This window comes from Pempheris klunzingeri, chromosome 1 (genome assembly GCF_042242105.1).
Source record: "Pempheris klunzingeri isolate RE-2024b chromosome 1, fPemKlu1.hap1, whole genome shotgun sequence".
Classification (NCBI taxonomy): Eukaryota; Metazoa; Chordata; class Actinopteri; order Acropomatiformes; family Pempheridae; genus Pempheris; species Pempheris klunzingeri.
The window spans coordinates 21720534-21748424 of NC_092012.1; the positions used below are offsets into that span (position 1 = coordinate 21720534).

General features: G+C 40.7%; 3 protein-coding genes across 3 annotated transcripts in view; 1 reads left to right on the forward strand and 2 right to left on the reverse strand.

The window, feature by feature from the left end:
• LOC139201569 (FERM domain-containing protein 5-like) overlaps positions 1–11855 on the forward strand; it is a 64504-nt gene extending 52649 nt beyond the window's left edge. Inside the window, exons 5-14 of the mRNA XM_070830928.1 lie at positions 1659–1756; positions 3517–3640; positions 5222–5309; positions 5516–5604; positions 6981–7044; positions 7416–7507; positions 7599–7673; positions 7871–7939; positions 8044–8150; positions 11266–11855. Of these exons, the coding sequence (XP_070687029.1) occupies positions 1659–1756; positions 3517–3640; positions 5222–5309; positions 5516–5604; positions 6981–7044; positions 7416–7507; positions 7599–7673; positions 7871–7939; positions 8044–8150; positions 11266–11855 (1396 nt within the window). The remainder of the gene's footprint in view (positions 1–1658; positions 1757–3516; positions 3641–5221; positions 5310–5515; positions 5605–6980; positions 7045–7415; positions 7508–7598; positions 7674–7870; positions 7940–8043; positions 8151–11265) is intronic.
• Positions 11856–15306: 3451 nt separating this feature from the next.
• wdr76 (WD repeat domain 76) lies at positions 15307–20467 on the reverse strand. The gene is made up of 15 exons (XM_070833976.1): positions 20438–20467; positions 20050–20169; positions 19864–19959; positions 19657–19749; positions 19327–19385; positions 18945–19062; positions 18726–18827; positions 18538–18578; positions 18217–18370; positions 17801–17959; positions 17528–17643; positions 17293–17391; positions 17017–17169; positions 16873–16926; positions 15307–16768 (listed from the first exon to the last, which is right to left on the reverse strand). The coding sequence occupies exons 2-15, from the start codon at positions 20164–20166 to the stop codon at positions 16513–16515; spliced, it is 1617 nt and encodes a 538-aa protein (XP_070690077.1). The 5' UTR covers positions 20167–20169; positions 20438–20467; the 3' UTR covers positions 15307–16512.
• Positions 20468–21397: 930 nt separating this feature from the next.
• Positions 21398–27385, reverse strand: LOC139200238 (pro-cathepsin H-like). The gene is made up of 12 exons (XM_070829493.1): positions 27254–27385; positions 25548–25579; positions 25300–25405; positions 25096–25166; positions 24893–24997; positions 24376–24462; positions 24086–24141; positions 23868–23949; positions 23714–23782; positions 23355–23461; positions 22266–22394; positions 21398–22167 (listed from the first exon to the last, which is right to left on the reverse strand). The coding sequence occupies exons 1-12, from the start codon at positions 27327–27329 to the stop codon at positions 22092–22094; spliced, it is 996 nt and encodes a 331-aa protein (XP_070685594.1). The 5' UTR covers positions 27330–27385; the 3' UTR covers positions 21398–22091.
• Positions 27386–27891: the final 506 nt, after the last annotated feature.

Here is a 27891-nt window from a genome sequence, read left to right on the forward strand (position 1 = left end):
TTTTTAAAAAAAGTGGAGAGGAGAAATTAAACATAGCTGGCTTATTGAAAAGATTGTTATAATCAACTAGGGACAATTGCATCTCCAGTTTTGGAATGTAAAAAATGCTGACACAGAGCTAATCTGAAAAGCACAAAATAGCGCTTGTAGACTAACTTTAATGAACCAAAGGGGGTGTCTCTGTCTTTCGCCTTTCTATTCATTTCATTGTCTCATAAAATCAGATATAACGTACTGTCTATTATTTTATGCCTCTTGGTAGAGCTTAAGAAGAGATTTTAAAGCATAGTATTTGCTTTTGAACTGAGAATCAAAAGTGAAAATGAGTACGGTATTTTAAATCTTACTGTTTTGAAAGGTAGTGGTGCACTTTTGATTTAAACATTATTCACAACTCAAAAGTGAGTCCATGTGCAGGGGGATATGACTGCAGTGTCATGAAGCTCCCCACCCATACTGAAGTGTGCGTGGCATCCTTGACAGCTGAACAAACTGCTGTGAGGAGTGAGCCAGGGTGCTGCTGAGCGCACAGATCCCTGTAAATCACATCCCCCGACTGGCTGCCACGCAGAGAAATCTCTTATTTGCAATCCAGTTCGTCATGATTGAGTAGAGCGTCGGCAAGGGAGAGCTCCACCATCCTCCGCCATCTGTTCTGACTGGAGGCTTTCACAGACACACTAATACATAAGCAAAAACATGAGAGCTTTTCATTTTCTTCCTGACCAGAAGGATCAGTATATAAATGGGGAAATTCCCTTAAACATAAATACGCAGTGGGGAATAAAGGAAGCTTGACACCTCACTGACGATTACATGCAAATGAATTTAGTGCGTTTCTTACAAGTAACTTACATTACAGACATCAGGTAATATCATCAAGCCCGGTTCATTGTTTCACACCCCAACTCTACTCCAACAGACATTTTTCATAGCAGCGCTGACTGCTATACTATTTATTGCTTTGCTGCTTGGAGAGAAGCCGACTCACATGCCACACATTCACATTTTAAACGAATGCTAGGCAGGACAGTAGACATATGAGTAATCACTGGATATTGTGGAAAGGACTAGAAGATTGAGTTGTCCCCAGTGGACTCCAGTGTGAACCAGCAGTCATATTTTAAATCACTACTGGAATCAGAATCACATACATCTGAAAATCATTATGCTTTAGCTGTTCTATGATCAAATGGAAAACTTGGCAATCATACATTCATTGAATTAAGTGTAAATTGTGATTATGGATTCATTATGGATGGGTTGTGAAGGTGCCCCAGAGTAACATAGTCGTCACTAACTACGTGTTCCCATGTGCTTCTCCCAGGTGGAATGGCTACTTCAAGCACTTCACAGCCACAGCTGTGCTTTGTATTTTGTGCAATGTTAGCACAATAACGGAAAACCAACATGGTGCTGGTAGCATATTCAGCATCAGGAGCACAAACACATATGGAAGCACATAAACACAGTAACACGACAGACAGTAGTTAGCCTCAGAGGTCCTGAATATTCTCAAAATGTCTCACCTGCCGCCTCAAGGGACACCTTACTTTAAATAGTAACATCCACAATGTGTGCTACCAAGAAAAGGAATGTCGATATTGATCTACAGTAAATAGTGACCCAAATCAGTTTCTCTGCGTTCCACTCCACAGATATCTCGTCTTCCTGCAGGTTAAGAGGGATCTCTACCACGGTCGACTCCTGTGCAAGACATCAGATGCTGCCTTGCTGGCTGCTTACATATTACAAGGTATGACAAAAATAGGGAGTCATTATTTAAGTATATAACATGCTGCAAGCCCCTCAACCAGACTACTGCACCTTTATTTCAAATTTCTCAAACAAGCGCAAAGCCAAGCAGTGCCATGATGTCGTTTGACTGGTGCATTTGAGCCAGTGAGATTGATGGGTAATCATCAATGTTGACTTCAAATATTTCCACTCACATTAAAATAATCATCTCAAACTATGACTGTAAAGAAATGACCGTATGTTCTGTGTAAGAGGTGTGACTACTACATATGACTGGACTAAACATAATATAATCATTTACATATGACCCTGGTTTGTCTGATGGAGATCTTTAGAGTCAGAATGTGAAAATCCTAATTATATAACAACTCTTACGAACCAAAAGCTATTTACATACAATTGTCATTTTAAAGAATTCAAGGGTTTCAATGAAAAGGTCGGTATGTTTCCCTTTCACAGAATTTTGTAAAAAGTTTTGGAAGATGCCAGGTTTCCATGGACACGCTCTCTTGGGTGTCAGACTCATCCACATGCAGAGAGGTTCAATGCATTAAAACAACTACAAGAAACTTGATGTAAAACCACATCTCACAATGTATTTGCCAAATGAAATAGACTTATTTCACACCTGTCCAGGACAAAGAGGGCAGAAGTAGTTTTTAATCGTTTTAAATCCTACAATTCTCTTTTGTCTTTTTCTCTTTGCTAATCCTGCCCTCGTATCAACCATAACCAAAGAAATATAATTTTCTACTTCCCACTGATTCATGTGGTAATGTGGTACCTGTTACAATGTAAACATAGGCTCCTTCGGCCTGCATGCCGCAAAACATCTCATCTGATTTTGCAGGGAATCTGACGCAGCAACAGGCATTCAGAAAAAAGAAATAGCCCGTCATCTTGCTCGTGGTCTTGTTTGCTTGTGCAGTCAATATAGTGGCATCAGTATCAAATTGAGAGTGTTTCATAACCAGTTTAAAACTCCTGGTAACTGCTTTAAAGAATAGTTTAACCAGCTATCCTGCCAGCCAATCCCTAAATGTAAATGTTTCTCAGGTGTGCCTGTGTGGCCATAGACGCCACAGGACAGAGCATCAGTATGTACAAAGACTTATACTGGCCTGTCTGTTACATCTATCTATCCAGGGTTGTATCTATCTATTCATCTGTTTATTTACAACATGAGATAATTTAGTGAAATCATATCATGTTTTAACTGATTTGGTAATAGATGGTGCATGTGATTAAACTTGCTTTAGCTCATTTTGGCTTCCAGTTTCTTAGTTATTTTGCCTTTCCAAGTCTGTGGCTCCCTAAGCTTCCCCTTTCTGTAAAGCATTTCTTCACCAGGTGTCTCTGGCTTATAATAAGCACTCTTCCACTCACGTCAGAAAATGTGAAACCATAATGTGTGTTTGCCATATAAACTTGAATGTTTTAATGAAATGTATTTTTCAACAGCGATGGCTGCCAGAGCAGCACAGTGCTCCTCAGAAACCATGCAAGTAGCTAAGCTCTCCATGTAGGTCCTCCACCGTCTGCACTGTGACATCAGTGGTTAGTAAACCAGGCAGCTAAAGCGATGCAGAAAACACTGGCAGCCGTTTTTATCGGTACAGACATGCCACCCAAATAACTAATGCATGGAGACAAGGTGAAAAAGAGCTGCTGATGTCCTCATGTATGTTCTTGAATGGCCTGGCGTCATCATCAAACATGGAAGTTTTTCTTTGCTGTGTCTGTTTTCCCGTTTTCCAGCTGAAATTGGTGACTACGATCCCGGGAAACACCCAGAGGGCTACAGCTCCAAGTTCCAGTTTTTCCCCAAGCATTCAGAGAAGTTGGAGCGGCGCATTGCTGAGATCCACAAGACTGAGCTGATGTAAGGTGACACCTATGCACACCCCTGTGTACCTGTGCACTCCTTCATTCCATAGCAGCCCTAGTGCACGCATCACACGTGCACACGTAGTGTCTTAGGCAGTGAACATTTATAGTGCATCTTAAATCCATGTTGGTCATGGGAAATTAAACAAATACACTGTAGAGAGATAGAATACATGCAACTCTTCAAAGTCACAACCACTTTTTGACTCTAACCAAAACCAAAAGAGAACGTCTCACATTCAGAACACGGCAGCAAGTAAATAATCTGACTAGATAGGTTTGAAATTTCATAGCCACTTAATGCGCTGAGTATTCACTTCTGTTGATTTGTGTGAATGTGTGTCTGTGGTGTCTTTTTGAAGCAGTGTTATTTAGCAGGCTTCACCGTCAAATGGGCTCTATAGCACTGAAAATTTCATGTATAGGTTCAATACAGACAAAATTGTGGTGGTCAATCATGTTCGGTTGAAGTTGCCTTTTGTCTTTGTGGCTTACAGTGCAGGTCAAGCTCACAGACGTGTCATAGTTAGTGTACGTGTCTAGGAATCTGCCCCTTTAGCCTTTAGAGGCCTTTTCAAAGACTTGTGTGAAACAGAATAAAGGTTACATACTGTAACCCTAGCAATGTGAGCACATACAGAAACCTCTAACCTTGTGTGCAGAGGTCTCTACCGTGCTCACAGAGCTGCAGTGATAGTGTGTAACCTGGATTCATTAGCAGATGACTGACTTGAATCAACCCTGTTTGTTGGAAGAACCTTGGTATTCTTCTCTGGTCTTCACACACACACACACACACACATGCAATACACTTGTTAGTTACTGGTTAGAGATTTGATCCTACACTGCCCCCTATCGCTCAGCATGTTTGACAGCATTCTACACTTGAGCCAGCCTGACTGGCTAAGACTAATTCTTGTCATATACTAGTCTCTGTAAGGATTCTTAAAACAGTACATGGATTTGTAATCCCTCATTTTGGTCAGGACCCAAAGTACAAATACAGCAGCTGTAAGATGATTAGTTACTGCTTTAGTCTTTGACCTGGGACAAATGGCATCAACCAAGTCTCTGAAAAATAACGATCTTTAGACACAATGACCTTACTTAGTTAGCAGAAGAAGATAACCTGGTCAGTTTTCCCTGCCAGCTAAACACCCTCTACCAGGGGTGCAGTCATGCTATAATATTAACGCATCATGAGGATCAGGTTCCTTAACTGAGTATTGTTTAGGAATAAGTGGATGTTCTTTTCTTTGATAATTCTACTACTGCTGCTATCCGACGGATTTTACCCAGTTAATCCTACATAATCTCACTTTACATCTTACTGACAAAAACAGCTGGGCTGTATTTGCAATGGACACACTGCAGTGTCCTTTTGACACTAATCACCCAGCCACACGCTTTATGCTTTCACTGTCTAAGGTCCAGGCCCAGAATACTGATATCCCTTTTGTGTTTCATCTTAATTAACAAAAATGACCACACACATTTTCAATCCAATAATCTCCTCTTAGTTTACAGACTGTTGTGACAGAAGCCAGTGAACTGACGGATTGTTTTTTTCTCCCAGAGGTCAGATTCCTGAAATATCAGAACTCAACTTCCTCCAGAAAGCTCAGATGTTGGAGACATATGGGGTGGATCCTCATCCATGCAAGGTGGTCTTTACAACACTAATGTGTTCTGTGATGATGAGCTTGTGCTTTCTGTGAGTTTATGCTTATTGTGCAAGTTGATGCAGTTGGTAATTTTGAATGTTTTTTGAGTAAATGTGAGGTCACTATAAAGTAAAGTAAAATCTAATAAAGAATTTACAATTCCGATACTACAATAAGAAAAAAACACGGGTCTGTGTTCCTGTCAGGATGTGTCTGGCAACCCAGCTTTTCTGGCTTTTACTCCTTTTGGATTCACTGTGCTGCAAGGAAACAGGAGGGTCCATTTCCTCAAATGGTGAGTACAGACGAAAGTTAAAACTGGACATGATGATAATAATGTTTAGATTAAAGGTCACACCATGTGTGTATATGCACGTCCACATGAGTGAGACTTTGGAGCTATTTGTGTATCAAAAAAAGCAAATTCCATCAGATTTATATGGTCCAGTGCAAGGCTGAAATAAATATTTAACCAGCAATGAGATAGAGAAAGCTTTCATGAACAGACATCCTCCCTTTATTAACAGCTTGTACAAAATAAAGTGCCAGCAAACTCAACAATATGCGTAACGTTCAAGTGCAATTTTTCAAGTGTTTATGTGATCTAGCACAACTTTGCTACTAGCGTTTTTCTAAAAACAGAAGTTCTTCAGAACATTTGTTGTTCTGGGTGCCAGCAAACATAATAGACAAATTGCTCCAAAGAGCTTGCATGGCATAATCCAAGTTGTCTGAATCCAAACTGGTACATTGTTGTCCCAAACATTTGTTTCATTGTCCTCTAGATTTAGATTTCCTAATCCTACAGGGATCAAATGTGATAATGCAGTGCACCCTGCCAGGTATTACGGTGTTTCCAACTGTTGTGTGTGCAACTTTGTGGTAAAATAATAAAAGATAGAGTTTGCATACACTTTGAATTGTGTACAAATGATTCTGAGAGAGCTGATACTGCATAGATACAATGCATTTATGTGAAGAGAATAAAGATAAAGAACATGTTGATTCTGAGCCAAATGATTGAAAAGCCATAATTTAAAAAAGAAAAAGAACCTTTTGTGCTATTGGTTCCTAATGACGCACGCCAATCTGCCAGCCGCTGTGCACTGTGCTTTGGTGTGATCTGATTTTATGTGTAGTGTCCTGACAGCAGGTCTTATGATGCCCACAGACCTTCCTCCATACACATCTGTTACAAAAGAAACAGCTTTAAAGCCATTAAGAAAATGATGATGCTGATAATGGGCTGCCATTTTTTGAATGACACCGTGGCTTGTACATGCAATAGAAACGACTTGCTGATTTGTCTGCAAATTTAGTGAAATTTAAAACACTGGAGATAAATATAGGTAAAAAGTAACCTGTGACCCATTCAAGAGGATAATAGTAACATTTCAAGACAGCCGTGAGCGTGCTCAAATGTTGCCTTGTCGTAGAAATGAGTTTTTTTTATCTCTTGCAGCTTGTTCCTGTCATTTTCTGGAATCAATGTGTTTAGACTTTCTGCACAGAAATGAAACACTGTTGGCCTTATTAATTTGCTTCCAGCCACAATTATTATTTTGCTATCTTTATCCATTTTCTGTTCTTCTTTCATGCTTCTTCTTCTTCTCTTTCCATTTGTCATGATTTCCCTTTCTCTGTCTGTGTGTATCCGCCTCTAAAACTCAGGGATGAAGTGACCAAGCTCAAATTTGAAGCAAAGACATTCCATATATATGCAAATCAGAAGGAGGTATGTGCATTCATTATTAAAACGGTGCCTTTTCTAGCCTGTGGAGCTCAGGACATTAACTGTGGCCTTGTTTTATGCATGAAGACACTGCCTCTGGGAGCCAATGTAACCTATCCGTGAAGTGAAGTAAAAGGGAAATGTTTGTTAGTCGTGGATTTTAGCAGGCAAAAGAGCAAACTAAAACCTCTGTCTGAGAGTTGGTTAATGTATTATATGTTCTTGAGGATTTGCTTTGGCTGATCAGTCATAATGTCCAGTAGCCAAGAGCTCAGTAAATCTGAGAGGAGAGACTATGCAGACATAATGACAATATAGAAGTATGATTCACATATAGAGTGTATGTATGAGTTACTGTACTGGACTTGTTTCAGGATAGGAAGATCATACTGACATACTTTGCACCTACACCTGAGGCCTGTAAGCATCTATGGAAGTGTGGAGTGGAGAATCAGGCCTTCTACAAGTGAGTCCCAAGACCTGAAAAACAAAACTACACAAAAAAGGACATCACTACATTCATGGTTATGATGTGTCCTCTTCCCATTTCCTCACAGATTGGAGAAGTCGAGTCAAGTGCGCACTGTGTCCAGTAGTAATCTGTTCTTCAAGGGTAGTCGCTTTAGATACAGGTAGGGAATGTGTTTGGAACTTTATTACTATTAATTAATCACATTAATTACATATCCACACATTAGGAACATCGCTAGCTACACATATATATATATATTGTATATGTGTGTATATATTCTTGGTGTTGCAATGTTTGTTTTAGTGCCCACGTTTTGTATAATTCACATATTAACAGTCTCTTTTTATGTTTTCTTAGTGGAAAGGTTGCAAAAGAGGTAATGGAACAAAGTGCCAAAATTAAGAGAGACCCGCCTGAGATACACAGGTCAGAATTCTTAGAAAATATTGCCAGCAGGCTTAAAGTGATCTGAAATGTGTGTTAACGGTGATTATATATACACACACTTATACATGTGTCTCTTTGTCCAGGGCTGGCATGGTGCCAAGTAGGAGCTGTCCGTCCATCACCCACGGCCCTCGTTTGACCAGTGTGCCCAGGACCCGACGGAGAGCTGTGCACATCTCCATCATGGAGGGTAAAATACACACTCAGAACGACAGAGAAATAGTGTGGAGGAAAACATCCTCAGGCTGTCTGACAACATGCAGTCTGTGTGAGTAAGCAAGAGGCGAACTCCTGCAGTGGGAGGCAGATGTTGGTCAGTAAGCCTGCTCAGATCACTTAGTCCACTGGTTCCCATCCTTTTTGTCAGATGTACCCCCAAACCCCTGCTAGATCAGCTTAAGTACCCTGTTGACCAACAACATCAAATTACAAATGTGTAGTTTCAACCATTTACCCATTACTTTTAAAAACTGGACCATCTGTTCTTGTTAATTCGTTTTAATGCACTCACAAGCACAACAGCTAGTGTTCAGGTGGTGCAGCCTTACTAAGTATATGTTGTTTTGTAGAAATAAAATCTTAATTTCTATTTTTTCTAATCTATACACGTACCCCCTAGCTACTGCAGGAGTGCCTCCTGTGGTACAAGTGCCATTGATTGGGAATCAGTTTCTTTGTCCATATGACTTGATCTGCACACATACACACATATCTGTTGGAGACAAAGTGATGTGAACTTGTGAGTGTCAGTCACTCTCTCCTCACTCCTTTGTGTGATACATCTCTTTCTCTCTTGGAGGTGCACTTTCTCAAACAACCAGGCACGCACTCAAGCAGAGCCCATCAGCCAGTGGCCTTAGGCATTATTTTGACATAAGAGTCATCCTGTCAGTTTATAAAGGGCACTTACTGTCCCCTCGTTCCTCCAGCAGGCTTTTAACCTTTTGCCAATGCTGGCACTGTATGTAAATGTGCTCTCAGTTAACCAGCCTGCCTAAAACTAAATAAACTTACAGCACAGTCTGTTCCCAGCAAAAAAGGTCTTTTGTCAAACTAGCCCCCCTCTTGTCATCGACAGGGAGAGCAGGCTCTGACATTACTCCCCACTGTTGCCAGAGTGAAACAAACCCCCTGTGTTTTGTCCTGTTGCTCTGTCTGAGCTGGTATTTCCACTGGTAATAATATCTCAGGCTGAAAATAGCTCCTGCTGTCAGAGGCCACGCCGTGTGTGTCACAGCTGACAGCGGGGGGGCACGAGGTGAACTGTGGCACAAGTGGACCCCATTCCTGGGCCTTGTCTTTCACTCTGTGTCTGTCTTCCCATTTATCTGTGCTGTCAGCCTGCCTGCCGGAGCTGGTTGGAGAAGGGAGTGCTGCTTAGCTGGCCAGCCGCAGACAGACAGAGAGAGGAGAGACAGTCTCAAGAGATAGAGAAACAGAGAGCAGCGGTTAGGGTTAGTCACGTGTTTTTTGTTCTCCTTGAACCATGGTGAAGTGTCTGATCCGGATCAGGACCAAAGTGAACGTTCACCTGCGCATGATTAACCATTGCTACCGAGATGTGAAGGTGCGCGTGCTGTCTCTGGGACCCAGGCTCTTGGGGAAGGCTCTGGGGGTCCTACCACTCTTCCCTGCCCTCCCTGAGGGTTCTTCCACCTCAGGCTCTAGTCCTGGTTCAGGACAGAGCTCCAGGACCCCTTCCAGGCTAGCTGTCCCACCCCAACTCCATGACTGCAGCCCGTCAGCCAGCCGTGCAGGTAAAAGCCTGAGCCAGTTTTTAGAGTGCTGCCTTTTGTGGCCCCTGAATGCTTGTGGCCAGTGCAGTGGGAGCCAGATTTGAAAAGAGCTGTTCCGAAGAATCTCAAGATGGATGACTTCCTCTTGAAGATTGATGTTTGAGCAGTGGGCCAAATATTTCAGGGTGATGCTGTAAGTTTCTCTGATGCCAAAAACCAAATAAATATTGCATCAAATTATAGAACGATCGAATATGTTGTTGGAGTCCAACAAAGTGGAAATCAGAGTGCATTGTCATTATCCAGCTTCCAGTGAGAATGAGGATCAAGTGTTGTTCTTATGTTTCATGTTTACTTGAACTTGAGAGTTGTCGCTTGTAAGTATTTCACACAGATTACATGAGTGGGGGGAAGGATCATTTTCTTTTTCGAGTGTAGGTCATGACAAGCTGATCATTAAAAATAAATCACCACATTAGAATACTTCATGTCAGTACAGTGCTCAACAGAGCACCCTGCACTTGAATATTTTGGCAGCCCAGCAAACAAGGCTAAACCTTTTAAGGGCTTAAAATAGGGACCTATAGGGTTATAGGCTGCCTATATAGTAGCACAGTTGCATCAGTGACTTGTAGGCGTAATAACGAGCATCTTTTTTTTTCACTTCTCATGAGTTTACAGAGAATAGAAAAATACTGAAGCTATAAACTTTGAGTTTGATGTGCATGGAAAGAAATGAAAGAGTCTAATCTCTTAACTAATTAGAATAAATCCTGTGAACAATTAATTCTAGCAATACAGAGAAACCTGAAATCTAAGAGATTGTTTTCATGTGACACTTTAATTATCTGTCACATTATATTTAGCTATAATATTTCCATGTCTACTTCCAATGTTGATGTTCCTGTAAGAGACTGTTGATGCATTTCTTTAAAATGTATTCTTTTTGACTGTGCTTTAGAATAATGTTAAGTGTGTGATCCACAGAGCACAAATGAGACACTCTCACATTGTCAGACTGTATCATTTCAGAAAAGAGCTACGTATTTTCCCCACCCTGATTGCAAATGGCAACGCACACTAGCACACACATGCATTAACAAAAGAGCACATTCCTCTCATTTTATTTACTTCATACTCTTTACAGTATATTACCTGGTCAGTTTTTGTTTTGTGTTTTTGCCTTTAACTCTTTTTAGTGTTCATGGATGTCTCTTCACCTCATACTAGCAGTACTTTACACATTTGTCACTGTTATAGCACACAAATAGTACAGTCTTTTAGATACAGTATGGTCTGATACTGTGTGATTTCTAAACCTTCTTTGACCAGATCTACTCCCAGTTTGGCTGCCTCACAAAAAAGTCTGTTTATTGTATTTTGTCATCAAAACCTGAGTATCTCATAGATTGCCAGATTTCTTTAGTAGTTCAGATTTTACATAAAGAAAGAAAGGAGGTTTAAGAAAGTAATGTCAGAGTCTTTGTTTAAGTGTCTTGCAGCAACACCTCCCTGTTATTGAATAGATCTCTCTTATCAACTGCCCCCCCCTCTGCTGTGTGTTTTCAGGTCTGGAGTCCCTTCGAGACAGCGCCCACTCCACGCCAGTGCGGTCAGTCTCCCATAGCGACTCCTTCATGTCCTCTCGGGGCCATATGGTGGACAGCAGTGAGGCAAGCACGTCAGCAGTCATCTCCGACGAGGCCTACAGCCCCTCAGACAGCGTGCTGCCTACACCCGTGGCTGAGCACGGGATGGAGATGCCTTTGGCTCGACACCTCAACGGTGCTCCCTGCACCATTGATGAGGAGAAGGAGTCAAAGGTGGGCGCATCCAAGGAGGGGCAGGTGGCGGATTTCACCTCTGGCAGGAGAGCACTGCGTATGGTTAGAGGCAGGCCGTCAGCACCAAGCGACGTAGAGGAGCTGAACAAATTCATCCTGAGTGTGTTACGTCTGTTCCTGGTTACAATCGGACTGCTGTTCGCCCTGCTGCTGCTCCTCATCATGCTGACAGAGTCAGACCTGGACATTGCCTTCCTGAGAGACATCCGCAAGACACCGGAATTCCAGCAGTTCCACTTTGAATACTTCTGCCCTCTGCGGCGCTGGTTCGCCTGTAAGTTACGATGGATGGGAGGTTTCCTCATCAGCAAATGAGGCTAAATGAAAGATGACTGAATGACACAACATGGGCCTCCACTGACGGAGATGGGACACATTCAACAGACAGGTCAGGAGAGAGAGTGGGAGGAAAGACAAGAGAAAGGATGGCAGCCATTGTCCCCAATATCAGCTCAGCTTCTCCCAGGAAGGAGTTCCTGTCACAAGCCAAGGACTGTCCCCTCAAGAGCCTTGATTATTATGTTTGACCACCGCTGCAAGGAGAGGAAATCACATTTTACTTTGGAAATTCAGGTCATTTCAATTTTATTATTACACAAAATAACGGTTTAATTTAAACACTGAAAGGGACAAGCAAGTCTGACAGACTTCACCCATTCAACCACAGATAATAGTTGCCTTTATTTTTGTATTAATTTATATGTTGCAACATTATTGTAAGACAGAGTGACCCGATGTGTGTTGTGTGACCGGAGTTTGGAGAGAAGGTGGGAGGGCATTCACGCTCATCTAATTTTTCACATTTCAGAACCAACAGCAACTTTCATTAAATGTTATCGTGGTCGCTGCTAAGAGATTGCAAACTGCTGGTTTGAGTTGTACGGGTATCTGGGGGTTAGAGAAAGTGTGAAATGGAAAAGCAAGCAACACTTACTGAATGTAGATCAGTCCTGAGTCAAATACTATTTGCATCTATTATAATGTATTTTACAACACCTGTAGGCATTCATGGATGATGCCGTAGAGCAGCACAAGCGAGTGTTAAACAGTTACAGGAAAGAATAGGAAAATGAATTTAGTATACTTCTAAATGATATACAACCTCCCTGACTTTCCTGAATTGTCCTAATGTAGTATAGCAATCACATCATCAATCCGGTATATTAAAGTTAAACAAATACTAACAATTAGTCGCAGTAGCTATTTGACCCAGGAGTGATGTCGGTGCTGCTCTGTTTGATGGCTTGAATGAGTATTTCTGTAGTAAGTGTAATGTGGTTCGTGGTCAGATATCAGTGTGCTCACGCTACCATTTCTTTTCCAGCCACTAGAGCACCAATAAAGTTCAGTCCAGTGACTATAAATTAAGGATAAATTGTAAGGATATAAGTAAGTAATGGAGGTGGTAGGTTTACTGATTTTATAACATAGCAGCCAAATAATGCTAATAGCTACAATCAACTTCTGTATGTAAGGAACACTTGTCACTTTGCCGTAGTTACTTTTACAGTAGTTGAAAAGGTGAAGGGACTATGTGAGCTAGCCCTGTAGTGATAGTCAAGTGTTTGGTTAGCTCTTTAGCTCCCACACTCTGTAGAGGGAGTTTATCTTGTTGTGCAATACTGTTAATATAAAAAAAAACAAGATCCTTTCCACTGAAGGAAATATGACCTTGTTTTACCTTTGTAAAGTGCAAAAATTAGTGCTACTTTCCCACAGTATACAGTTAAGAGAGCTTGTTTTTAGTTCAAGACCCATGTTGAGTGAAGGTCATATAACTTTGTTTAGCCCTGCTGTGTTCAGATGTATGCATTTATCTGTAAAGGCTGAATATATTTAAATCATGTTTCCATTTTTGTACAAACCGATGTCTCGTTAACACATCGTTAACACAAGTCCCCACAGTGACTTTTCCTGGACTTGAAGTATTATTTTTTACATTAGATATATATATATATATATATATATATATATATATATATATATACATAGTGGTTTTCAGCGCTGCTTACATGTGAGCCTAAGATAAGTCATGTTTACGTCTCACTGCAATCGTCATCATCACACCTACCAAAGAAACCTCTGTTGTCTGATATTTCTGTCAACAGATGGAAACTCTGATAGTCTGCTGTCCTTCTCCAGCCTTATTACATACGTGTTATTTCACAGGTTAGCCTGCAGTGCATCTTTACAGCCCAGAGCAATCCGCAGCATCATTAAGTCAGTTTGAGACAGTTAACTATTGGTCCTCTTAATAAGCCTGCTAGTAGTTGCTTAGGAAGTGTATATGCTGTGTGTTGGTGGTGATTATAGGCTGATCAGCAGCTATAGAACATTAAACCTAAAAGACATGGATGTTATTTATACAACAAGAGGAATGGCTTAAGAATGTGACTGGCTGAGGGGCTTAGGATATGCAGGCACCTATAAGCAGTTTGGAAAGTTACTGTAATAATATTCGACGCTTTTCTTAAAAAAATCCACAGGTTGAATGTTAACATGGAAAACAATACTTTGAGAATCACTGTAGTATTAAATATGTAGGCTTAAATGGTTGATTTTATTTTTGTACAGTATTTAAAAATTTCAAATTGAGAAACCCTCATATTTTGTGGTTGGTTTTCAGACTTGATGAATTACTGATGTCTTTGCTTCAACTCAGATGGTGCTCGGTGGTTTTTGATGTGTTAGTTGAAAGCTGAAGACAACTTACTTTTTAACTTTACTTTTTACTAGAATTCGTCATTTGTCTCACTTTATGTTCATGTGTATGAAAAACTTGACATAATTCGAGCAATAAATATTACAGATAATGTAATGAATAGTAACAACCATGAACTGCAAACTAATGTTTGTCTGTCTGCAGGACATGCCAAATGTCTTTTGAATCTGCTAAGAAAGCGAACCAGCCTGTAGCTGCATGTCTGATTCCCCAGAGTCAAAGACACTCCTCCAAAATATATCTATGGTCAAAAAAACATTTTCATGTAAATCCTGTTTGGTTTTGTGCCTACTCCTAGACTGCTCTTCCTTGACTCAATCTGTAGAAACACAGTAGATGTTAGTTTTTTTTTGGGACAGAACATATAAACTAACTGAACAAATCCATCAAGTGATCCATTTTCACCTGACTTCAGACATTTTGCCATGATTATATTGGAGCGATTTGTATTTTAGCCTATTATAACAGCAGAAGTAGCATATTCATCTACCTGAACTTTTCTTTTTGCAATGCAGGTTAAGTATTTTTTTGTATTGCTAAAATCTGTTTCACATCACTTGAACTGCACAGTGATAAAGATGGGTGACAGTTTCATTGACAGACAACTCTTGTACTTGTTCTACTGGATCATGTAAGCAGGAATCAGGCTCCAGATGTGGTCTTTCTGTATGCTCTTTCCTGTACCATGGCCATGCACATGGAAATGTCTCTGTAAGCATGTGTTCTGCTTTTATTACCTCCAAACAAGACTGCTTATTTCCAATCACTGACTGAAGACTGGTGTAATCTACTTATGAATAAACATAATCTATTCTTTACATCTGGCAGCTAGCCTGGTCACAGTTCAGTCACAGAAATAAGAAAATTATAGTACTACCACACATTGGCTTTTTATGTCACGATGCTGCCATCTTAAGGTGGCAATGATTCTGCTGAGCTCAATGACATTCACACTCAAAGAGTTTCATATAAAAACGTCTAGATTTATTATTTTAACAAACAGAATGATTAAAAAAATAAAAAAGCTATTTTACAACAGTCACCTTTCACAGCCTGCAACAGTTTTGGGCCAGAAACAAACATTACTGGAAGAGTATAACAAAATCATTCGCTACCTACAGTGTCAAAACAATGTTTTCAAACCCTGACTCATACTTTATGTACGTAGGATTCTTTTGACTGATCAACAGAAGCAGATCATGTGTGAAATCAAAGCCTCTACATATAGTAACTTAAAATGCACTTCTACACACCTCCTCTGCATATCCTGGCCAAAAAAAACCCTCCAAAAAACAAATGACAAATCTGAAACAATGTTATTGTTCCAATCAGGGTGAATCAAATTAACTTGCAAGAAACAGAGTATCCCCTAGAGAACAGTGGGGTCAATGTATGACACAGCTGTGAATGTCCAAACAGCTCGGGAGTTGGAGCAAAACTGTGCTGTAATTTCTGCATTTCAAACACAAGCACTGCACATGAGGAAAAACATCATCTCCAACGAGGGCTGGTGACAGCATCAGGCTGTGAAGATGCTACTCTGTAACAAAGGCCTAACAGCTTGTAGAGGGAAACGGTAAAAGGAATACAGTTAAATGCAAATAACTCCCAGAACATGAAAAATAACTCCAAACAGCAAGCCAGCTCTACACGAATAGCTTCTAAACAACAGTACATTCTCAAGTACATTTGTGGCAAACCCTAACCCTGCTCCTTCACAGTCCCTCTGCAGCTAGACAGAGTTTGAGCAGTTTTTCAAAGTTGCTAGAAGAGTGCAATGTCCCTTGAGCAAAGCTCATACAGCCCTATCCTCATACAGTAGTAGTGGGCATCCTGTTCAGTATTAGAAAGGTGCACCTAAAGGCCAGAGAGTGTAAATCGGATTGTAGAAATTAATTTTCTATTGGAAGAAAGCATAAACCCTCACGTCTTAAGTTATTGTAAGAATACATGAAAAAATGATTATTTTTTTTTAGTAGATGCTGCATCCACTTCTGAGGCCGAGACGCGTTTCATTGCATCAGTGAATGAATGTTTATACTGTACCTGTGAACATAACATCCTTCAGTAACTTCTTTGATAATGTTGTCTTAAAGCTCTACAGAGATCCAGATGGGAGAACAAGCAAGAGCTGACGGTGATGAGGCATCATCTACACTGTATGTGTCCACCTGGACTCTGAGAAAACTACTTCCTCACTCGTTCCACCAGGTACCAGGGATCTTGGTCATACACATTTTGGTCTTCATTTCAGTCAGAGAAGACATGCAGGCGCCCTGACGCATTGCCCCCCAGTAAGGCATTCCTTGTGGGGTGGAAAGCTGTGACAGACAGCACTGTGTTAAGGTTCTCATCGTCTGTGAAGGAGTGCTGTGGCTGGCCGCTTTCATGGAACACCTGCACCCTCCTAGGCCTCGACATGCTCCCCACCACAAAGCAGTCTTCCTGCTTGGGGTCCCAAACTGCTGAAAGCTTGGTCAGCCAGCGGCCCGTGTGCATGTCATGTCTGAAAATGAAGATTGATAAGACGGGTTGTGAGTAAGTTAAGGCTACACGAGTCTCAAGGCACAGAAAAGAGAACAGGAAAGTCAGCGAAACAAGTGGAGGTACCTGATGGCTGTCAGCAAGGGAGATTTAGTAGTCACTGCAGATGTGTCGTATATTCTGTCAAAGGAGTTCAGGACAGACATTGAGCCAGGGTTGATAGAGAACATTTTAGTATTAACAGTTAATCAAATGCTGCGCTGGCTTCACCTTATGTGGTTATCCATACAGGAGGTGAGAACCCTGTTGCCTGTACCCGGGGAGAAATAAGCACTGGATATGCTTAGAGAGTGGCCGTGCAGCTGGGAGACTGCCTGGGTTTTGACCTTCTTCAGGCATCTGCCATCGTAAATACTCACTATCCTGCAGACAGGATCAAAACATTAGTTTAGTACAAACAGAAAGGCAAACTTACATAAGACAGATACATGTGGATCAGAAAGAGTTGCCTGAGAAGTTACAATTAAAATCAACAGCCAGACATACTTGCTCTCTGCTACTGCGAAGTAGTGCCTCTGTAAAGGGTGCACGCTAACACAACGCACAGCCTTGGGGTCCAATGAGTGGAGGGACTCGTGTGAGTTTCTACAGAGAAATTAAATACCAGAGGTTATTATTAAAAAGTTATTATTAACTGAAGGGACACTTGAAACTATTCACCCTTCTTATTCTTCAACGCAATGGAAAGACGGAAAACTTCTGCTCAAACACAATACGTTACCCTGGGGTCCGCCTGTCGACAATGGCAACTTCTCCATTCCAGTTTCCAACTATTAGTGTCGAGCAGTCATGTGACATGAAGTCAAACGTTTTCAGGCCATCATCAATGTCATACACCTAGAAAAGTGTGCAAAGGAGGATACATTCGATTTTGAGTAAATTACGTACTTATTCCAAATGTATAATTTTAGCTTGTATTCACGAGATTTATCTCTCAACTTTCACAGTAGGAAAGTTACAAAAAGTACATTTGAAGGAACTAAGGTTATCTCACGTCATCAAAGACAGCCTTCTCTACGTCCATGCAGCGCAGAGACCCGTCGTAGCTGAGGCTCAACAGATGGGTGGGATGAGCGCTGGAGAACAGCATGCAGCCCACTGGACGGGTGTGGGGCTCAAAGAGCAGCACACCATCATCGTCCCAATCGCCACCCTGGCAATAAAACACCTTCATGTTGTTTCTGAATGTACATTTCATAGGATATGAAATATGAATATGAAAGGGCATTTGTGTGCATCTTTTTCCTGTAGCTATGTTGTTTACTAATGTGTTAACAGTAGAACCAGGTGATGTAGTGTCTTGAGACCTGTTGAAGCCTGCACCTCCTGCCCTCTAGTCACATGATATATATATATATATATATATATATATATATATATAAAAACATATATAAAAAAAAGAAAACACACCAGCTTCCAGAGTCCAACTTTTCCCCACTTGTCTCCTACGGCCATCAACAAGCTGCTTGAGCAGGGGTGGAAGGCAGCAGAGAAGATGCGGTCTTTTACCACTTTGGCCACTCGGTCCTCAGTTATCCTCATGTTCTTAAGGGCTGAGCGGTACCTGCGTAAAGACACCAGTGCAGATTTTTAGATACTGTATGAACATTTTCAACTGTTAAAGTGCAAAAATGTCACCATGGATGCGCTGGCCGAAAGCCAAATCAAATGCCCTCAAAAGGAGCAGTCACTTCTTTATAAAGCTGAAATATCAGGAAATTGAAATCTTACCCTTTCAGATCCAGCATCGTTTTTCTTTCTTCTTTTAAATCCTGTCAAAAGAATATCATAAACACCAATTCTCATTAGTCATTACTACATCTCTCAAGATTAGACAAAACATATTTAGCTATTTATTGTTATGCCGGTGGCACAACAGTCAACAGCTAAATAGCACTGGGAAGGAAAGAGACTCCTACCTCGGAGCAGAGCTCAAGAAGTTGTGAAGGCAGCTTGGTCCCCTCCTCCAGGTTTACTGGATCCATGGGCAGAGGGCCAGGGGGCTTCTTGAGTGGTGAAGACTTTTAAAGCAAGTAAAATAACTAAATTGAGTAAAAAAGACAAGAAATGAAGAAAGAAAAAGAACAGCAGTGGAGTGGCATGAACTGAGTTATCATAGTAATGTCTATTGGAGCTACCTGTTCATAAGTGAGCATCCCTCTGGGTTCAGGGGGTAGTGTCAAGATCACTGCCTCTTTATTTTGGAGACGGAGGGATTTTCGAGCTGGCAGCACTTCTTTTACAGCAGCCTGTGACCTGCCACCACAGAAACTGAGCATTACAGCAAGCCAACACTGGTCTGTGACTTCTGAAAGTTTATTCTCAGAACTGAGACTAAAAACAGTCTACAGACAACAGTCAAAAAGCAGAAGTGGTCAACTTTCAATCATATGAAATAACTTTTCAAAAAGCAAATAATAACATCTGGAAAAGATGTGAACAGATAAAATGTCTACTTAGTCATCTTTATCCAGAAATGATTGGATGAATCAAAAGATCAGTGGTGACAGCCGACTGTACCTCATGATACCCCTCTGCGATGGCTTTGGTCGTGCCAGCTGCTTTAAGTCCTCGGTTGCCTTTTGAAAGAAGAAAAATCATTTTTACCCTTCCCATCTGTTCACAGACAGTACGAGGAATGAGCCACTGAGAAATTAAACGCATTATATTTACAGCATTACGTGCTATTCTCGGTTTAATCAAATGAGATTCAATCTATATATTCATTGCAAAGAGAATCCATTAAGATGGGTGAGAGCTTCACAATCTCAGTAAATATGGTCCCTCCCTGAAGCCAAGCGTCCCTGGATTTATGGGACGGGGGTCAGACCACATGGAGCCCACACTTACCTGGAGTAAGTTGATAGAAGACAGAAATGCCTGGTTCTGTCTGATGTTCTCCAGGCGCTCCAGCTCATAAGCAGAGAGTCCTCCGTGCCCCCCCTGTGCCACACAAAGACACACACCTGGCATTAACTCTTCATTTCAGAAAACATAGAAGCTTCATTCACTGACATGCAGTGAATAAAAGGCACAAAGTAGGATTGTCATACTCACAGATGGATGCTCCACATCACTGTTTTCAACATCCTCCTCTTCCTTAACGTCGTTTCCGTCATTCTGGCTCTTTTGGTCATCGTGCATGTTTGTCCTCTATCAACAGAAGCACCACCATCACATCACATCACATCACATCACACTAGAGGTGTCTGACTCGGTTCAGTGAGGTAAAAGGTGTCTTACCCTCTTCTTCCTCGGTGTGTGCGCTGGGCTGTTTCCAGGAGAGTACTTGAGGCGTTTAGGCGCCAGGACGGACCGTGACGACCGCCGGACAGCTCTCTGGAGATCCACAGGTGTCATCTCCTGCAAAGTGTCCATTAGTAACACCGAACTTAAGGAGCTCACGCGACAGGAAGCAGCAGCGCCGTTCAGCTTTTTCCAGAGAGGCACGAGTTTAACTCTCGACACTTAAGTGCATGAAGTCAGCGAGTTAGCTGTTGTCCACCTTCCTAACTAAATAACTTTAAGTTAGTTTCGCTCCCAAACTGAGCTTATGTTTGTTATCCAGCCCCTGGTTAGCTAACACAGGTACAATGATGGTTACGACAGCAAAAGCACAGTAAAAACTCACCGACAGCTGTACCTTCACAACAACGTCGCGTTTTGCTCGTCTTGTCGTCATTTTAAGGCCCTTGTAACAATAAGTGTTAGCTAATACAAAGAAATAGAAGAGGGTGACACACACACACTTCACACCTGGTAACAGTGCTGAGTACTGAGAAGACTGTGAGGAGCACAATTGGCGCCACATGTTAGAAATGTTTTGTAACTAGCCCCGCCCCTCTGTGTTGTGAAACAAAATCCTAGCAGCTCATTGGTTAGTTATGAGAATAAGGGGCTGTTCTTCTTTGCCAACAGCCAATAAACGTCTTACAATGTGAACGACATCTCGTCTCTTGCTTCGCTTCCATAGAGTCATTGGGTCTGTTTCTTTTATGCACCGGCGACCGCTTAATACAGTGTTACAAACCATGTTAGTGTCAGCTGACAAGATAAACAACAGGCCAAAAGCCATGACAGCTTTCCTAATGAACAAACTGCCAGCATGGACAGTAATGTTGTCAGTATGGTTTTATGTAGGCCCGAATGACATTCAACACTCACTTCTCACTTGACTTACATGTTTGGAGGGGCTATCGTGGTGACCTGAACGCTAACATTCCCGACCCTGAAATTTAGTGACCTTTCTGCAGGCCACAACAACTATCCCCCCACTGGAGGATGAATAAAGGTGCATCTTATCTTCTCTTAGCGTAACAATCTCCGTCTACTCGCCGCACCACAGGCGTACGCCGGCATTGCAATGGAGCTGACCCAGAGCTGATGTCGCCACCTTCTGGCAGATTAGGCCAACAGCAGTGAGAAGAGGCTCATTCCCCATGAGGGAGATCAATAAAGTATTATTTTATCTTAAATCTGAAAATTGATAAGACACAGTTGTCATCACTAATACAAACAATAGTATAAAGAAAGGCCCCAAAGCATATGGGAAATATTTTTTAATAACAAAACATGTAAAAATTCACACAAATGATTGCTTGACATCTGAGCTGACTGGTTATGAACAGTGTTGGTAATGTTGACAGTGTGACACACATTTATTGTTTGTAACAACACTGTATACAAAATGCTGAACACAGCAAAGACACTGCTTTTACCCTCTCACTACCACTATATTTTCATGCCATGTTTTAAGCTCTAAGAAAAACCCATGAAAAACTGGCTGAGCGCTACAGTCTCCCACAGTACAGTTACACTTGAATAATCTGACGAGTCTGACGTGCTTCAGAGGATCTTTTTAGACTGTACCTAAAAGATCCAATTCATCATTAGAAGACAGTTTGAAAGGAAAAAATGATATTGCTAGAATGAACTTAAATACTCACTAAACGTGCAAACAAACAATTGACATTTGACAGTGACATTTGTTTAGTCCACACCCTCCTATACATCCACTTTAACAGGAAATGTGCTCAAAGCCAAGCACAATGTGGTGTATATATCTTTAGACATATGTGACTGTATGAGGTGGTGCATGTGTCTTTAGAACAGCACAGCTAAATGTACAAGAATGTGGTTACTGGGTATCTATGGTAACATATGGTTCAAACTTCCACATAAAACACTTCACGTGACAAAGAGCACAAACTTCTAACCATGATGTTGTCCGTGGGTGACATTTTCCTCAGTTTGATCAGTCCTCCATGTTGTTCTCATGTTACTTCTCACATTAAAGGTAGAGGGTAGGAAGAGCATGCAGCCAGTCCGCACATGTTTTTTCCACGCTCAATCAAAAAATATCTGGTGGAATAAAAAAAAACAAAGATGTCCACAAACCCTGAAGACTGGAAAAAGTCATAACAGTGAAATACAAACACACGGACACAGACTATATTTACCCATCCACTCCCCAGGCTGTGCCCCAAGAGTTCTTCACAATCCAATATGGCATGCCGTTCTCTTCAACGCCGTAACCCACAGCCAGGACTGCGTGATTCACCATGTCTGCTGTGTTCTTACAGTGGGCGCTAAACAGACAACACTTTTAGATCAATAGAGTACATGTCTTCTCTAGGTACGTGGGCTGCTATGCTCCTTCAGCATCACATTACATCCTGCCTATGCAAAGATATGTTGTTCAGCTGTTCCTGTTTCTAAATATTACAAAATAATATAATATTTTCTAAATAATGCACTTCAAGAGAAAACAGCTAAAGGCTGATTAAAATCAACAAAATTTAACATTTAGACATTTCAAATCTGGCTCATTTGTCTCCGGTTCCAAACATTACATGTGCCTAAAACACTGTCGTCTTTTCAGTTAATATCAGCAAGGTTACAATAGATAGTGCTGAAAGAGCTCCTAAGCATAAGCACCAAAACAAATGAGCCATCAGACCATCACAATGGTCAGCCTATGAATTATTATTAGGGGTGGACATGTTCCAAGCCAGCAGGCAGCAGTCTGTGTGGTGAAAAGCTTAGTAGCCGAGTACCTCTATTCTGATCACTGCACTAGTCTGACACGGATGGTGAAACACACACAGGTGACACAAAGTGGCACAATACAAAAATAAAGGACTGAATGCAGAACATGCAGAGGTAGAACTGCAGCCAATCTTACCATTAAACCTGCTTCAACTTATGTGTTATGCTCTAATGTAGCTGCAAGCCGGTTTCTGTCACCTAGTAACAACAGCCATCAACTAAGCTTTGAGTTTTCACTGGTGGCCTTGTTAGTCCAATAATCCTCACTCATGACCAAATGAGGGACAAAAGGGACAGAAATAAGTGGCCACAGTCCTCTGAATATTTCTAATATATTTAGAAACATATTTCTAACAAGATGTTAAATAAATAAAATAATTTCCTTCGGGATTAATAAAGTTGATCTTATCTTATCTTATCTTATCTTAATTTTGGACAACAGGAAATATAGAAGTGCTATATGTAAGTGCTTGTCGAGTTATTTTGGCTATTGAGCTCACCTGGTGTAAACACCTTCTCTGTAGTGCATGAAGTCAGCTGTGACCTCAAAGGCGAAGGACACAGGGTTGAGCCGGGCCACAGCATCAACCATGGCCTTTTCATCATACTGTGGATGGACAAAAATGACCATTAAAAAGGCTTAGGAGGCAAAATATTAGCAGCCCAGTGTAGCAGACTGTAAATGTAACAGAGGCACAATGTCACAGAAAAAAATCTCATTTGTTTATACTAAAACAGCAGCTTCCTGTCTGTTCCTCTTATCAGGTTACCAACAAAGACTGTATGATCCAACAGTAATTTCACTTGTACAATTAATTGCATGAACTGTAACTTCACATGAGCACACTTGTCCACTCACACTTGTTATGTTGACAACATCCAGGACAAAAGCAGCTGCACGTGCAGGTTCGAAATGGCAAGAGTCATCCTAAGACAGGAAGCACAAAATTCATACACTAAAGATGAATATTTTACATTAATATCATCATGATGAAAGTCCAGAAAAGTCATACATAGCCTTTGTATGGATAGTCGTCCTCTGTCATTAGACCGTTGTTGTATTTGATGTATTCAAACGCCTGGCTGGGGAGCCCACTGGAACACACCACGCAGTGTTTCACTGCTTAAGGCCGTATACACAGCCTTATATTACTATAACTTGTAATGCCTTCTATGCTATAGCTAGAACTATAAAGAGTAACGACATGAAATAACAAATCATGTTACTTACCCCAAGCATCCATGATTGTTGAAGGCTTTGGCACAGTCTATCAGCTGCTGCTCAGACTGATACACAACACAAACAATAACACGAGCAATAAGCAATAACACTGTATTACAGTCAATGGTACTACTTCTAATCATGTTAAGACCCAGACAGTAAAACAGGGATTTCTTCTGCAAGCACATCTTCTACATAATCCTTGAGAGAAAGTAGATCCCTTCGAATTTCTATATATAACCTGAAATGTCTATTAGATGACTGAGCTGAGCATTACTAAATAATCAGACAAATCTCACCAGAGGTATTAGTTTCCCGCTAGTGATGGCATTCACTGATTCCAAGCAGCCAGTGGTGGAGAAGGTCCAGCAGCTTCCACAGTGACCCTACAGAAACAAACACTATCTCAAAGCACTGACACAATGACATTAAAGGGTTATTCCACTGATTTTACACATGAAGGTTAATTGCTTGTGAGTTATATAAGTTGTATAGTTGTATAATGTCAACTGCCTCTCGGAGCTTTGTAAAGTCATAGAAAATGACCCTGATGATGTCATTAGGGTTAACTCGGGTTGGTTCTTCAGACTACAAACGTGGACATTCAGGATGCTATTTCTTGCATGATGGGAAAGCGTGGGCCCACAGTAAAGCATATATCTCACCTCATTTGTATCAGTTTGAATTTGCCTCTCACAAGTTCCCCAACTTTATAGTAATTGTACTAAAGTGTTGAGTACTCCTTTTTCTTACGGAATGTAATAATAATAATGACAGTGCAGTATTTTTTGGCTGTTCAGCACCATATTAGGATACCTGGTTCTTTACGGGAGTCACAAAGTTGCCCCTCATCCTCCAGTCCACAGACTCAGGATAAGGAGCAGTGCTGCTGACATGACCCCATTTAGTGGCTGAGCAGTTCTACAAGAGAACAGAATCAAAAGACAGTAAACAAAAAAGCACATGTATGAAAGCCCCAGCTGCATAAAGTGGTCTGTATTTTAATGTGTATGTCATACCTGAGGCTTTGTCAAAAGATAGAATTTCCTGAATTCTTCAAATGTCATGTCTGAGAACTGATTCAGAGCCACTAGATTTGAAAATGAAAACCTTTGTGAGAACATGCATGCCTTCTAAAGGGGAGCTGACAGTGCACCCTCTGTGGTAACGATATGTACATTACACGCTATGAAACAGGATTTGGACCAAAAACTGTACTGTACTTGTGAAGGAGTGATTCCCGGCATTATGATGATCAATTGTCTTCTTATTCTCAGTGAATATGTGGAGCCGGTGGTAATACTCCTCAGAGTCGTAAACTTTGTTGTGCTGCCAGTTAGAAGAGGAACGTAACAGCACATACAAGGGAGAAAAAAGTAAGGTTCAAATAAACCTCATCACTGCATACAAAATAAAACAATTCTTAAGACTAATGTGTAAGTGTACAGTGTCTTTGCTATTAAGTACGTACCTCTGACATCCACTTTTTGAATCCATATTTGTCTGATAGGGCACAGGACGAAGAGGACAGTTTATAAAGCAGCGTAACAGTCAGTGTCTGTCAGACTTAGTCCTGAGTTATGACAGGGAAATAAAACTAAGGACATTTACTCAAGTACTATACCGAAGTGCATGTCATTTAACCCTTTCATGCATGAATTATAACCTCACTTAAGAAATGTGCGTTATGCTCTAATGTAGCTGCAAGCCGGTTCCTGCCACATAGTAACAGCCATCAACTAAGCTTTGAGATTTCACCTTACTTAGTGTTTTTATTCATCTTTAGGCATGAAAAACAAGGTTTGAACTTTATTTTTTTTCAACCCATATTTTATAAAGATATGTTTACATGTCCACGCAGGTGCATTCTTGTAGAAATATGCATTTAACAAACAAATGAATAAAATTATATAATAAAGTGTGTTGAAATGTGAAATGTGATGTGAACTATAAAATAATATAATTTATACATGCATAACCAAAACACAGAAATATACAGTGCATCCAGAAAGTATTCATACCGCTTCGCTTTTTTTAATGTTTTATTTTTAATACATTTGCAAAATTTTCTAAAAAAACATTTTTCACTTTGTCATTATGGGGTATTGTGTGTAGAATTTTGAGGGGAAAAAAGAATTTAATCCATTTTGGAATAAGGCTGTAACTGTATGAATGAAGGCTGTAGCGGTATGAATACTTTCCGGATGCACTGTAGCTACTGATGCATGATGTACACTTCAGTGGACATGTGATAAATCATAATTTCCTCCCAATGTAAAACCAATACTTGGAAAATTTAGCAATTGCCTGACTCCTTGGATGTTACTTGATGTCACCATATTATTCTTACCTGCAAGGGTCTCTTTTTATAGAAGGTTTGAACAGAAGAAAATGAGCAACTTGATGTTTCACTCTTGGTTTCACTTGCAACGGCTTGGCACTGGGTAGCAGTCAGTGTATGAGATGATGCAGTAGCATCCACTGTAGTGGCTGATGTGCAACTATGCCATCAAAACTCATGCATATACAAGAAAACAGCTTTTGAAGAGCTGTGCACTGTAGTGACCTCTATGCATGAAAGGGTTAATAATAATTTACCATTTCCACTGGACTGTATTAATGTGACAGCTGTCGTTACTGGTCACAGTACAGACTGAGATTTTACACACAACATTTAATGATCTTATTAGAAACAAAACAAAAATATGATGCATTAATATCAATCAAACTGCCCAACATATATATATATATATATATATATATATATATATATATATATATATATATATATATATATATATATATATATATATATATACACACACACATATATATATATAACTATAATTAGCTCCACAGAGACTAAGTACAACACTACAATGATTCTCATCAGTGCCAATAATTCTAGGATATTAGAGAAAAATGATGGAACACCTTTTGCTCCATTATGAGTTGCATACTTTTACTTTCAGTGCATTTTTTTAATGAAGTCAATTGTAACAGTAACTATAATGCAGCATTAGTACCTTTACTTTAATAAAACACGTCTTCCACTTTTGGTCACGATAGAAAAAAGTAGCTGCAACAGTGAAACACGCTGCAGGGAACACGGCTGTGAGACAAACAGCTTGGATCCACACAAACAAACCGGTCAACTCTCCGTGAGTGGTCACTTACCTTTGAGGAAACTTGTCGGTGCCGAGTGAACTACAGCCACAGCGGCGATCATGAACCACGCAGCACCGAGCGCCATATCTGCCCCCTACCAGCTGTATGACGGTCACATGACTAGGCTTCCTTTTGTCAGAGCTGTTGAACACCCTCCCACCCACCCCCCGGATCTCTCCCCCAGCCTCAACGTTTAGACTAATACCACGAGCTGAGCTCACAGTGTAGAACAGACATGGCAGCCCAGGAGACACTTCTCCCCCTGAGAAAGTATAGATTTATTAACAAGAGGTAATCAGGAAAGTATACACTTTTATACAAAACTGGAAATACTACTCAAGCTGTTGAAATAGACTGAAGGATAATTGTCATACCACTGGGTATTGCTCACTGCAAACATCTGATGTGCCTGTTAGAGGGTAAAGATTCATGTGCAAGGGTGGGGTTTCAATACAGTACACATACTGTTCTAGATAAAGTTTGGATTTGAACACGTGAAAGTGGTACATGCCTGCCACTTAAGCTTTAGGTGTTTTTCTATACAAAGCCCGTAAAAAAGACCTATAAATATTCCAAGAATAAGCACAATATTACTACTGTATAGTTCCTGCTAACACAGTGGAGTAGACAGGATACAGAATGTGTTA